General features: G+C 38.0%; 1 protein-coding gene and 1 non-coding gene across 2 annotated transcripts in view; both read right to left on the minus strand.

Moving 5' to 3' along the window:
* Positions 1–12,180, minus strand: part of LOC145463801 (uncharacterized) — a 37,562-nt gene extending 25,382 nt beyond the window's left edge. The window contains exons 1-4 of the mRNA XM_081447599.1: positions 12,071–12,180; positions 11,662–11,698; positions 11,239–11,318; positions 4,796–4,876 (exon numbers count right to left, since the gene is read on the minus strand). Coding sequence (XP_081303725.1) covers positions 4,796–4,876; positions 11,239–11,318; positions 11,662–11,698; positions 12,071–12,180 — 308 coding nt within the window. The remainder of the gene's footprint in view (positions 1–4,795; positions 4,877–11,238; positions 11,319–11,661; positions 11,699–12,070) is intronic.
* On the minus strand, positions 211–286 carry Trnas-uga (transfer RNA serine (anticodon UGA)). The gene has a single exon. It is a non-coding gene; the product is annotated as a tRNA-Ser (tRNA).
* Positions 12,181–13,359: the final 1,179 nt, after the last annotated feature.

Raw genomic sequence — 13,359 nt, forward strand, 5'->3', positions numbered from 1 at the left:
GAAAATTTAGAATGTTTCTAGTGGTCAATGTACTTAGCTACAACTAGCTAGTTTCCAGGCATGCCACGGAAACTGAAAGAAACAAATACTGCAAATAAACATAATAGGCTAACAAATCCCAAATGGCGGGAGGCAGACCAGTTGGCTATTTACAAGCATGACCGAGGAGTTGAACTGGAGTCTTCCGAGAAACAATTCCAGCTTAGCGGTCGGCCCAGAGCGGGACCGTTGAACCCGCGACCTCCGGATTTCAAGTCCGGCGCCCTAACCACTCGGCCATGCTGCCTCCTCAGTTTCACAGTTTTTAACAAAATAATAGCCTCTTCTTTGTGTTTTCGAAGTTTTTGTGAAGAGTATTTAGATCTTAAAGTTTTAAACGACTAGCAGATTTATATCAAAACAATTTCATTATGCGCTCTCGATTTTTATGCGTGATAGAAGTCTGAAGCTCATAATCCAATTGTTGAACAGAAAGCAAAAGTTCTGCAACACAGATGAACTTGCCATATCGTCACCATGGCAACGTAAGGTAATAACTTAATGAAGTTGTAGGTCAACCATAGCTAGCTTTCACAACTTTTGCAACTAGACAATTTATTCCAAAGAGACGTTATACTTGTTTAAGCGTGGAATGCATGCCTTCCGTTGTTAATGATATCTTTTTGCCTGATGAAGTCTTGAAGCACTTTCAGTTCGCAGGACTCGCTTAGCAGATCACACTTACAAGATATACATGTATTCTTCTACCCTTAACCAAAAGAACTTTGTTAAAAATGATACTAAATATTAACACAAATACGCAAAGAACAATTTTTTTGTACATACCCCCGGATATGAATATAATTCATGGTATTCGCCGGGAATATCTTGTTGATACAATTGTGCCATCACAGAAATCTGTAGGATAATTCAAACTTCATGTACTGAACAGCTCAGTTGGACGGTTACCAGGACAGTAGCCAAAAAAATATATGACTGATGCAAAGTTATCTGTTTTGTTTGTTTATTTATTTGCTACCAGTGTTTTACTTTCCCCTTCTTAAGAGAAAGCAAGAAAAACGAAAAAAGTGACTGGGGAAAGTGCCTTGGTTTGCCTGTTACTGGTTACGGTCCTGGTTAGCGACCTGTTCAAGGTATCAAAAAAGCATAAATCTAAATCTAAGGCGCACAAGTTCCCAATGCTATCCATGAAGAATTAGGAAAGTGTTCAGTGAATGATTTAAACGATTTCATTTTGATGAGCTACGCTTTGAAGCTTTATTGGTAGGGGCATCCAACGCATCGGAGTCGACAAAAAAAATTTCCCTTCGAAATTTCGTGGTATGAAAACCTCAATCCCTGTTGTTTTCGAATTGAATACGGATTGAAGCCCTATAATAAATTCTACGAGACTCAAGTTCCCTTAGATTGACCGAACAACTAAAAAATTCCTAGCGCAGGCTAAAATTAAGCTACAGAGCTTTAAAAGTACTCCAGATAGCTTAAAACAGCGGTTTAAAGCGTTTGAGAGAATGAAATAATTTTCACTGGATGAATTCGCTCCAACCATTCGATGGATTAAAATAATCATGATTGGAATTTGTCACATAACGTTTATTTGTCTCAGTGTAAAGAATTTTGCTTTTGCTTTTGAATGTGATGAGGCAGGAAAATTATGCAAAGACACCGAATACTACAGGTCCAAAAAGAAAAAGCCATTGCTCTCTTAAGGTGCATTAACGAATTAGATGTTGTTGGTTTTTCGATCGCTTTCCTACCAGATGTCAAGAATTCCACAAGAATTTTCCTTCTACATTTCATTCATACAGTTCATATGCTATCAAGGTTGTTAAGAAAAAAAAAACCTTTATTTACCCTCGGCAGTGATTATAACACTATAAGGCTAGTGGGGCCGAGCAAACAACTGAAACAAATAATCCAAATTGAACATAATATTATTAAGAATCGCAAATGGTCGAAGGCAAAGCAATTGGCTTTTTACAAGCGTGGCCAAGGATTTGAACTAGGGGCTACCGTGGAACAAATCCAGGTAGTGGTCAGAGCGGGCACCGCTGGATTGCGAGACCGACGCGCTGACCACTCGCCCACGCTGCCTCCTACACAAGTCTAACAAGAAGTGTAAAAGGTTTTCCATATTTCCTCTGGCGAATGGCAAACTATCTCATTTCGAAAACAACGGTTGAAAACTTTAAGGCTATTGACTATAATTTATAATCTATGTTATGTTCACCTTTTGACACAACAGAAAAATAAATAATGTTGCCACAGCAAGCGAAACCTCTCCACGAAACATTGTGTCCTTAACCTGTTGACGTGATGAGAGCGGTGTCCAACTTGATAAGATTTAAAACTGGGAGAAAGTTTGAGTTTTAATCCCGAGGTAGCTGCTTGAGGCAAAACAAAAAACAAAGCTTCCTTGCGTAAAAAAATACTTCAAACAAAAGTTTAATTATTTGTTTGCGGGAGGGAAAAATGTTTCTCACCACACGTAAATATAAATCCCGAGTTTTAAAACACAACAAACAAAAACAATAATTCTCGGAACTAGAACAAAGAACATTCAGTGAAAAGAACAACGCTAAGTAAACTGAGAAAGAATCTTCGGGATTTCGCAATTATCTTCATCTGTCCGGGTATATAAACAATAGCCTCCGTGCGGCGCGAAAATAAGTTTGGATTTTTGTCCGTGGACATTATCTGTTTCGAGAAGCGAACGGTTTCCCGAGAGCAAAGCTCGAGGAAAACTGTGGAAACTGTCCAAAGACAAATATCCGAGGTTATATTTCGCGCCAAATGGAGGCTATTCTGTTAATTAACCTTCAATTAGTTTTCGCAACAGTTGGGATATATCACTGGGATATTCCTCAGTTTTAGCTGAGGCATATTCAGTTACGTGACGCGGTTGGATTAATCGCAGGCAAGCGAAAACACAATGTATGAATTAGAAGCAAAGATATCGTTAAACTCCATATTAAAAAAAACTAGAAAAATTAGCCGTCGTCGTCCACACTTTCCAAATACACCGAATTTGGTCATTTAACGTTGTTGTTTTGCAGAGGACGACAAACAATTGTAGAAAGATGAACATGTATAACGCACGTGACATCCATAGTTCTACTCATTGAAACTTTCGCTGTTGTTTCTTTTTATTAAGCTTTTGCTATAATTGTTATTTCAGTATGCATACCAAACGTGATTATTGTTCTGTGAGATAGTCGGGCTGTAAATCATCGCGTCTTATTTTCTCCCGTATAAATGGCCCCTTTGTTGACAAGATACGATGTAATTAAATTGAACCTGGGAACGGAAAAAAAATCTCTCTCTCCCGGCTAGTTTTACCTCTGGCAGGAAGAGAGAGTAAAAATTAACACCTGCCTGTTTAACAAATTTAACAACTTCACTTCGAAGCTGAGGGTACTTAATTCTCGGATGTTTCTTTTTACAATATCATTCTGATTTTAAAGATGATTCTAAGAATTTGGCGTTCTGTTCATCAAATTTGACCAGGTCTAAGTTCCCCGGTTGATGATATCTGTTTTAGTATAACGTTTAAATCACCTGTCTTGCAGCATTGATACAATGAGTTCATACAGCAAGCAAAACAAATTGAACCTGGATCATTGCTGGAAATAAAAAGATTCAGAGGTCGCCCGTAGGCCATTTTGCCATCATGTTTATCGTGGAGGCGCGTTGACCTCACGGTTAGTGCGCTCGGCGGTCTGGGTTCGGGCCCTGGTCGGGAACACTGTGTCGTGTTCTTGGGCAAGGCACTTTACTCTTATAAATACTGCGGGACTGGAAGATATAGGTTGTCGGTAGTACTTCTACGAATTGCTGGTTGGCTTTAAGCAGAAAATTTTGAAAATAGCGTTTGAAAGTCTGCGAAGCAAATTCCAGTGAGAGTTCTTTAATGGTTCTCACAGATTCAGTTCGCTTGTTTCGGTTCGACAAAATCAACCACAAATATATTTCACATAAAATCAACCACCGTTTACGTCTTTATTGTAGCATTGACCGATCATCGCCACTAAATTGTACAGTATATCTCTCTTTATATCTGGGATATTGCTGCAACAGCCGATAGCACTTCTGGAAGGCGTTTCTGAGCACTTTTCGAATGTGTACTGCACCATCCTGAAGGAAATGAGAGGACGTGAGATATTCAACCTTCCTGGGTAGACGTCACAACAGCCGCCGGACCCATTCTCCTCAAACTCGGTCGCGAAACAAAATGGCGGTGTTTTTGAGCTACTTTCGAGATTTCGTCGGGGCACAGAAAATCGAGGATTTAACCGAATCCAAAACTTTTTGGCAGAAGTATTTCAAATAACAAGTAGATTCGTTTCGTTTTAGCGAAAAAAATTGGGGGTTAGGTGCACTTTAACCTTCTTTAGATCTCCCTTATCGTGGTTTTTAGTCATTAAAGTAATCAATAGCAAATTAACCAACAGATCGACTGACACACCGACTGACCGACCGAGCTACCAACCGCCTCCTGACCAACAACCAACCCTTCAGCCAATGAGTTAGCTACCCGGTTCGTATCGATAAGGTAGCCTACCAGGCGATCAGCCTGTCAGTCAATATGTCTATGACATCTACTGCTTAACGACTTTCAACAGCTGTTATTGTATATATCTAGCTAAAGAAATTCAGAAATAAAGAACACTTCCTAGTTCTCGTAGATGAAGAAAAAGCTTCATAGGTGATCTTCGAATCAATCTCTATGTCTACTCAACAGTTTAGAACCAGCCGTTCAGATAGACAGTTTAGATTTTACAATAAACTGAGGTACCTTTCTTGAGATTCCTCTTTTCCCACCAAATGGCCCGTAGGTCTGCGTGCTATGAACTGGGACAGCTTTAGAAGACGGTTGCTATAGAGAAATTAAAAAGCGTGCTTAAAAGTCAATGGTTTTAAATAAAAAGGAAGGACAAAAATTTAGTTTTTGATTAAACAAAGAAATACCAAGGATGTGTTGCTACAGTAGAATAACATATCCCATTGATGTATCCTGAGAACGTTAAATTGAAGCGGTTCCATTAAAAAGAATGCAGCCGCCGTAAATTTTATTCTACATTTGAAGTTCAATTATTTTGGATATACTTTTAATCCGCGGCTCTTTCGCAGGAAATCCACTACGCAAACTTTCTGGAGTCAAACAAGGGAACTTTAAGATATAAGGGGGGGGGGGGGGGGTCTACTACGTAAAAAGGTGGGGGATGTTCGTCGTCTCGCTTTGGGGTAAAGACGAAAAGCCATCATTTCTGGTCGTCTTAAGGTATCTTTTAGGGCTGCACTGGAAGAAACAACAAGAACAAGCTGTCATTTCCGTTTTAAGTGGTATCTTTTAGGGATAATAGAATAAAGCTCGAACCACTTTCAGGTTGGTCTCCTTCAAGGGTTTAACACAAGTTCTCCCACCACATCCCCGATCTTCTCACATGGGAGTTCCCCCGCGATTTTCCATCATATCAAAGCGTGTATTCAGCAAACAATAACCGGCGATTTGAGTTTTCATCATGTATAACTCATATACCGGTAATAAAAAACAAAAATTAAAATAAATTAAACACCCAGCTCTCTATAATTGGTTTTGGGTATCTATTAGTACCACTTACCTTAGGCGTCAGTCCTGAAATTAACCAGCTGCGAAATGTAAACCCAACGAAAATTAGCCAGTGCAATGTGCAAATATATAACCAACACTTACTGATATCGCATTTATCTGGTAGTCGTATCACTTCGGTTTTATTATATTACCGACCGGACGAGATAAAGTCAGAAGGTAATTAAAAGAAAAAGAATTTAGTGTATTATTCGGTCACTACAATGACCAAACTTTCATAGAACCTATAAGAAAACATTTTGGTTTGTTAAACTACGTTGCTTCTCAACATTGTAAAGCTAACTCTATCGAAGTTCATTCACAGAAAGGAAAAAAAACGAGAAAAAATAAATAAAAACGGAAGGGACGATACGATCACTGAACTCGTTTACAAATGATTGCAAGTATTGGTTGGTAATGTCTTTCAAACTTAAACTAATATGCTGAGCGTGGTTGTATAAATCCATCACAGTACAAGTGTAAAATGCAACGAATCACTTTCATTCATAGCCATAAGCAATCGATAATACTTACCTAAGTAGTTCTCTCTTTCCCTGGCAAAGTAACAGTCAAAGAAGTTAATGAAGGAAAAACATGTGTCCTTGTCAAACTCATTATAATTAATCAAGTTTAAACGGCAAAAATACGTACACAACTATGACGATGTTTGGGTAACGGATCTATGTTCACTCTTGTTGCCCGAGGAAGATCTTCGATGGGCACTAATGTGAACACAACTTTTTCCAAGGACCTCGACCTTGCACTCAGTACATAGTGTCTGAGCGCAACACTAATTTGTTCTGGCATCAGGTGTGAACAGATGTACAGCCAAAATTAGCACAGATTTCCGACTGGGTGTTCTGTTTAGTTTTAAATTTCGATTGAGAAGATACAACGCAGTGTTTTTGATTAGCACAGATTTCCGACTGGGTGTTCTGTTTAGTTTTAAATTTCGATTGAGAAGATACAACGCAGTGTTTTTGCACAGTTTCAGCACAGAAATTATTTCAAGATCATCGGATACTTCACCAGTAAAAAAGAAAATATTAAGTCGTCGAATGTTCTCTTTTGTAGCGCTTCTACTTTGGAGTTCTGTGGGTTATTTGTTTCAACTCTCCGAGACCTTTGGCAGCACTTCCTCCACACATGCATAGATAATCAAAGGAGACCTATAGCTATGGCCAAACTCGTGGATTAAATAATCTAGAGATGAAACATGCTGGTGAACTTGCAAATTATTGTTGTATTATTAAAGGCTGTTAAAACAAGCCGGGTTCGTACCACGCAAGGTCGCACTTATCTCACAAAGAGTAGGCTTTTTTCGTTGGCTTTTGTTGCATACATATTACAAACACATTCAGAATAGCTAGGGTGGCAAAATTGCAGCTGAACATGGAGTGGTAAAGGCTAACGGTTCTTGGGTCACAGAGGAAACTCCTACCAAAAAATTCATAGAGTACTCTCTGTCTGCCTGCTGGGAAAATTTGCATGTATTCAAGTCGTACGAGCTTACAGGCCTTTTTCCTTGCATTTCACTCAAGGCTATAGGTAAGGTTTCTTATGAGACAGCACTTCTTTTCCAATGTGGGACCGCTTGTCTCTATATATATTGCATGTAAAATACATCAAAGTAAGTAGCCTCTTCTGCAAGCATTTTCAGTGTTGATCCAAAAAGTATGTCGACCCATTAATACTTGTTCCAACAAGCTCATAGGGGGTTTCTTTCCCTTTGTTATCTTGTCAACCAGGAAGCAAAAGTGTAAACAAAAGACAGAGTAAAAATCATTTAAGCTTATCAAGATCAAGTATTTGGGATTTTTCTTTCTAAGTTTCTATGCATTTCACATCCCACTCAGAGTTCAGATCAATCTGAATGTGCTAAAATAAACAAGACGAGTATAGAGAACACAACTTTATTCTAAACTTAACTCGATGTCGGTTGAACGTTGTCAACTCAACATGAAAAACTTAAGTGCTATAAACTGCAAAGCTCTGAACGAAGGTCCTGCTTGATTGAACGTTGGATCTCACAAGAGATCTAATCAGCCAAACTTGAAAAGTAAAACGATAATAAGTCAAAGACTACTGCAAGGCTGTCACAACGTCGTGTATTTAAAACAATATTTCGGCTGACCTCTGGTTTAGATGTTACTAAATTAAATAGCTGTTTCGTTCATTAAAAATTGTTCGTTTCGGTCATATAAGTTCATTAAGGTCGACAAATAAGACACATTCCCATCAAAGCTTACCACATTAGCATGAGATTTACTCATTTTCAGGTCACTTTCCAGCAAACAAATGCACATCTCCTGGTCATTTTGAACGCCTGGACTACTCATATGCTCATGAAATTCAGTCTTCAAGTTGGCCATAGTACTAATTCGAACATTCGAAGTCAACTTCACTTCAATTTAGCAAAAGACCTAATATCAATGATCGTGTAAAAGCTACAAAATCGTCAACTTCTGGCACGATGCATTGAGTAGTAACCGCGCATTGAGTAGTAACCGCGCAAACACGATAGCGAAGCTCGCACTGACGGCACGGTTACTATTCCAATATGGCGTCGGGCTCGGTTACTATTCCATCAGGGCGTCGGGCTCGGGCGCTCTCGTTCGGGACGACCAATTACGAACAGTGTCTACACCTGAGTGAGTGAGTGAGTGAAACATTTGCATATCGGAGTCCCCGCAACAAACACGTTCCTACGCTTCGCGTATCCACGAGTTTAAAAACGGACGCGTTTCAGATTAACTCTTTACCTAGTTTTGCACATTTCTTCACTTTTTTTTTTAATTTGGTACTTAAACATTCGTCGCGAGTAGTTGCTAGCTAGCTAGTTGCACAGTTTGGCCATCGCTTTTAGATAAAGAGAAACAAGAGACTTGCAATTTTTTTTTTGGAAAGGTTGAGGCGCATGGATATTTGACGATAAAGGAACGTAATAAGGTTTACCTCTTGTGAAGTTGTCGGATTAAACATCAGGAAAAGAAGTAATGTTATCCAGGCAAGCCAAACCTGCCCGTGAAACATGATGCCACAGACGCGATTGAAGTGTCGAAGTGATAAGTTATTAAAAGTGGGAGAAATATGACCTTGACGCTTATAGTCAGTTAAGTTCCTAAGGCGAAACACACACATGGGTTGAAAAGAGCTCTCCTTGTGAGAAAGTTGAATTGAAGCAAAATTAAATATTATTTCAGCGAATGACAAATTAGTGTCCCGTTGAAAGTAGGCCTTGCAACTGAAGCACACAGAGAAAGACTGTCACCTGTTACTGAAAACATCGAAATTTAATTAATTTGTTACTTTTTAAACCTAACAGTTTTAATACAAAAACTTATCACTCCGTGGGATATAAATCTAAGCATAGAGAAAACATTGTGAACAAAACAGACGATCTATTTTGATGTCGGTTTGCTGTTTTTTTTTTTTTTTCACTTACAATCCCGTGGTTTCATCAAACCGGCTGCTTTATTCTAAATGTTAACCACTTCACTTGGAAGGTCGTGATACCAAATTTTCTCCCCATACTACTTGTTCTAGATGCATATTTTTTTCACTATAGCCAGTTGTGATGCTGTGTTAGAACAATATTTTTACTATGGTTGTTGTTTTTTCGTAGTATTTATAGACCACTTCTCTGCTCGAAAGGTTCCAAAAATTGAGATTGAATGCATATATATCTCCAAAATGTAATAACAATAACATTTCAACAACATTTAATTAGAAGATTTTAGCGCCATGCCGAAAATTTTTGAGTTTTGGGAAGAAGTCTGAAGCCTAAGATTTCCGAAAAACCTGTTTCGAAGATGTTTCAACTTTCTAGCAACAATGTTCGGTTTATGTATTAAATAACGTTAACAATTAATTATGTCTCAATATTTTGGCTAGTAAAATAAATATAATGTAATTTTTATGTTAGAAAATAAAGGTGTCTTCCAAATCACTATTTTGCCTGGACGTTTCTCTCTCATTTTATCTCTTTCTTCTTCCGACTTTGCAATGAAACCCATTTGCTACTTTTCAAATTTCAGTTGCGCTGTTACTATGCTACATAGTTTCTAATCTCTGGCATGACAACGTCAACCCAAACCTCGCTTTCAGGAAGAGGCTTGGCTACATTTCACAGAACAGTAAAATAGTCTTGAATCTATATTACTTTTATAAGCTATGATTGCGTCCTTACCGATAAAACAAGTCACAGCTTACAAGCTTGACTCGACCACGCAAATATTTTGAAAGATGTTAGATTAGGCGACCCTGAAGCAGTGTAATCATTCGCAACGTAAACATCTATATCATAATTTGTACGTTTGACAGTTTGCTTTCAAAAAAATTAAATTAAATTACCTTTGTCCTTCTTCCCAGAATGACGCTCGAGCTATGCAGTAGGCCGTCTCGGTAATTTGAAATTTGAAAGTTCTTCCTTATCGAACTAAAACTCCACTATTAAATGCCGCTATCTAGAGGCTTTATCAGCCAAACGTTAACTGCTGTTTGTTTTTAAGCTCTCCAAAATGTATGCAGAGCAAGGTTGTTTAAAGCACAAAGGGGTGTCTCTTTTTAGCCATAAAAGCAACTAAGACAATTGGCATTAATTATGAACAATACAGTAAACAAATTATTAATTGCCGTGAAACAATTCTCTTTAGAAAGACGACACAAAAATTCTTATTTTATTTTCAGGAAAAGTACAGTCTTCCTAATAGGAATCTTTTGCAGTAGTTGAATGTTTATGCTGAATTTTTCAGCGTCGCTTTTCCGATTGGGAAAAGTTTCTTTTCAACCTTGATTTAATTTCTGCCCTACTCCGAAAGAGGACAGTAACATGGCCTTTCTTTCCTAATTACTGAAATAGGCCATTTTCGATGTATTAAAATTCTAACATGGCTCCGAGGCTTGGGGGAATATAACAAAGAAAATTAATTACTCATCACTCAACCTCGATGTGATTTCTTTTGTTTTATGCCCCCAAGCCTCGGAGCCAAGATAGAATTTTAAAAAATGGCCTATTATTATACCCTGGATGTTTAACCCAACACCAAACTGTGATTTAAGAGACAACGAGAAGTTGCATAATAAAATTTACCGCTACAAGGAAAATTACAGTTTCTTGAGCTTCGAAAACTCCCTGGTATTTGAATTTGGGCAATGACAACAATTTTTTTGTCGGTGAAATAAGTGACAGGATATACGGTTATAAGGGACTGTGCAATAATTTTCAGCATGAGGGGAAAGGGACTGAAAAATGAGCCTCACATAGACAAATATTATGTAGTGCACCCCCCCCCCTCCGCAAACGATGGCAAGTTAAGCTTTCCCCCCTCCTCATCTCCCAAAAATTATGAACAACCCCACCCCACACCTACTTTTATAGTAAAAGCATAAATATACCTGATTTCACTACTCGCTTTGCACAATAACACGTCGGGTATCAGCGTCTGGGACAATTATAGCACAGACCCTAAGCTTTGCTTGTCTCAATGAGATATTTGCAATATTTCACGAAATGTAAACAAACAATTACATTTTCGAACATGCTTTATTCAATTCTACACGAGCTACGCACTAATACACAGGCCTCGTTTCTTTGCTACACTCTACATGACATGCATGACATCAGTTACTGATTGATTTGTCCTTTATTATCGACGTTGTTGAAGTAATCTCCGACTTCCTGTTCATTCAGGTTTTTCTTGGATTGAAGCTGATGAAAATGAAAAGAAACAGTTAAGGTTCGAATTATCTGGGGTTTAGTGACGATTTCACTAAACTAATTTTTGGTGTATACAATATATAAGTCTTTTCATTTTTTTTTGTCATTATTTGGAACGTTTTCAGAGTTTCCAAGAGAAACTGTATGCATTACAAAGAAGTCATAAATTCTAAATCAAATATATACTTTATATTCGGCGAATTGTCTGCATCTCTTAATGGTTTCTTTTTTTAATTCCTTCTACCTTGTCAGGGACTTTCTTCAATTACGTCGCGATTTAAACCAGCGCGGAAATAATAAGGCATAAAGTTCTTCATTGTCAGGTTTGGCCTACCTTCTTCAGCAGAGCTCTTGCGGCTATATTTTCCCGGCTGCAAAATTCAAATGGAAATTACATTTAGCTATTTGCGCAATACTTGTGTGCTTAGATTTATAAGAAGACGTTTAGGAAAATTTCACCCTGCTCGAGCATCTGCAAAGTAGACGATATAAAGATCCAAGAGAACGTCAGCCCTTTCTCTATTACTATCTCATCTTCATTTTTTTGTAGTAATTTACCCTTTTCTTTCTTTTTTCATCGGTTGGAGTGATTTTTTAGCTTTTAGGAGTCGTAGCATCAAACTCGTTAGGTGCAAACTGACGAACGCACCTTTCATTAAATCCAGTCATATATTTTACCCAAATCTAGTACATCTAAGTGAGACACAATAAATCAGTGGCGCCTTTTTCGAATAATAGAATACCACTTGACACTTTGCTCCTTGGTAATCACAGATTTCATCAATCTAAGGAAATCCGAACGCCAAGTCACCCTTTTCCCAGCATTAGCAGAAATGAACACCGTAGGTTTCATTTCTAATTTATCCGCAGAAGCATCAAATGGTATTCAACAAAGCACCTCCACAACTATATTTAGGAGAATGTCTTTGCGGCAGAAAATATCCAGTTTTCACCACAGTACTGCGCACACGGTATTCAGGTTGATCCTTCGCCAACTGCTCCTTCAATTTTCATTTCAAGTGAATATGGAAACTTTAATTGACCGGTGAAATTTTTTTTTTGCGAGCAGACTTGCTGATTTGAACGGTATTAAAATAACATTTTGCTAGGTTGTCATGATGACTGATTTTATCAAAGTTTAGCTAGATTTGCCATGTTTGAAGATCCTGTAAATAGTTCCGCATGCTTGTGCCGCTTGCACCTTTTCCACGCATGAATTGACAGGTCAATAAAATCAACTTTTAATGGTTTCCTTTTCGTTTGTTTCTGAGATCAATTCGTGTGTAAATAGTAAAACAATTATTCTATTCAATCTCGGTGAACAGCGGCAAAATATTTGCCTTGTCGCTTTGTGGCTAGGTAAACATTCTGCCACTTTTCACCTCGATTTCCACGAATAATTTTTTTTTGGGGGGGGGGGCGGGGGAGGGGGGAATTTAATGAAACAATTATTACACTCGCGCTTGTTGGATATGACATGATTATAGCCTACTCAAATCTAACGAGCGCTCGTGTAATGGTTGTTAAGCAGATACGGCTTCTGATTGGCTAATGCGAATTTGGGTAAGGTTAATTGTTAAGACTTACCCTAATTGTTCTTTCAGTGGAATTTGTTCTCGAACTTGTCCGTGACTCTGGCAAAGTAAAAATTAGCATAGGATTATATGTAAGTCAAAATGAAAATGAGGCATAGAAACTTATAGCTGGTAGCTTCTGGCAGAGGGCTGGCCGGAAGTGTTGGCGAGTACCCTAACTTGAAGAACTTTAGAACTATTATTAGTATGACTTCGAAAGGTCAAACCCTACAAGACAACTTTTCATCGATTTTAACCTAAACATTACGGTATAATTTTGGACTAAGGACTAACGATGAAAATTCTGGTAGACATTTTTTTTATGTAAAGCCAATCACAAATTTGTTCTTATTGGCTAGGCTACTTGCTATCTATTCTGTTGTAAATAGTGAGTAGCTTCGCAGTTTAAAATATAATATAGAAAATTTAGAATGTTTCTAGTGGTCAATGTACTTAGC

The sequence above is a fragment of the Orbicella franksi genome, chromosome 12 (genome assembly GCF_964199315.1).
Source record: "Orbicella franksi chromosome 12, jaOrbFran1.1, whole genome shotgun sequence".
Classification (NCBI taxonomy): Eukaryota; Metazoa; Cnidaria; class Anthozoa; order Scleractinia; family Merulinidae; genus Orbicella; species Orbicella franksi.